This window comes from Elephantulus edwardii, unplaced genomic scaffold (genome assembly GCF_000299155.1).
Source record: "Elephantulus edwardii isolate Elephantulus edwardi_28Jun2011 unplaced genomic scaffold, EleEdw1.0 scaffold01925, whole genome shotgun sequence".
Classification (NCBI taxonomy): domain Eukaryota; kingdom Metazoa; phylum Chordata; class Mammalia; order Macroscelidea; family Macroscelididae; genus Elephantulus; species Elephantulus edwardii.
Window position 1 is genome coordinate 4,053 of NW_006401675.1, and position 618 is coordinate 4,670.

The following is a 618-nucleotide window of genomic DNA, read 5'->3' on the forward strand; positions in this document are numbered from 1 at the left end:
ATGTTACAAGTGACTATCAGTGGCAAGAACTACATCGTGGATGCTGGGTTTGGACGCTCCTATCAGATGTGGCAGCCTCTGGAGCTAATTTCTGGAAAGGATCAGCCTCAGATACCTGGCATTTTCCGTTTGAGAGAGGAGGGAAGAATCTGGTACCTAGACCAAATGAGAAGAGAACAGTATATCCCAAACCAAGAGTTTCTTAATTCTGATCTCCTGGAAAAGAATAAATATCGAAAACTATACTCTTTTACACTTGAGCCTAAAACAATTGAAGATTTTGAGTCTGTGAATATATATCATCAGACATCTCCGGAATCTTTGTTCACAAACAAATCTTTTTGTTCCTTGCAGACAAGAGATGGGGCTCACTGTTTAATGGGCTTCACTCTCACTTCTCGAAGATTCAATTATAAGGACAACATAGATCTATTAGAGTTTAAGATCCTAAATGAGAATGAAGTAGAAGAAGTGCTGAAGAATCTATTTAGAGTGTCCCTGGAAAAAAAAGTTGTGCCTAAAAATAGTGACCATTCTTTTACTATTTAGATGAAAGGAAAGGAAATCGTCATCCATATTAGGTCAGTTATAGAATGATTTTTTTTTCGTTTTAAAGTG

At 37.1% G+C, this 618-nt stretch overlaps 1 protein-coding gene across 1 annotated transcript; it reads left to right on the top strand.

Moving 5' to 3' along the window:
• LOC102854953 (arylamine N-acetyltransferase 1-like) lies at window positions 1–549 on the top strand. The gene has a single exon (XM_006903476.1). It carries the CDS (start codon window positions 1–3, stop codon window positions 547–549), a length of 549 nt encoding a protein of 182 aa, XP_006903538.1.
• Window positions 550–618: the final 69 nt, after the last annotated feature.

Excerpts from the sequence above, each read along its gene's own strand:
- LOC102854953 (XM_006903476.1), top strand. The coding sequence starts at position 1 with ATGTTACAAGTGACTATCAGTGGCAAGAACTACATCGTGGATGCTGGG.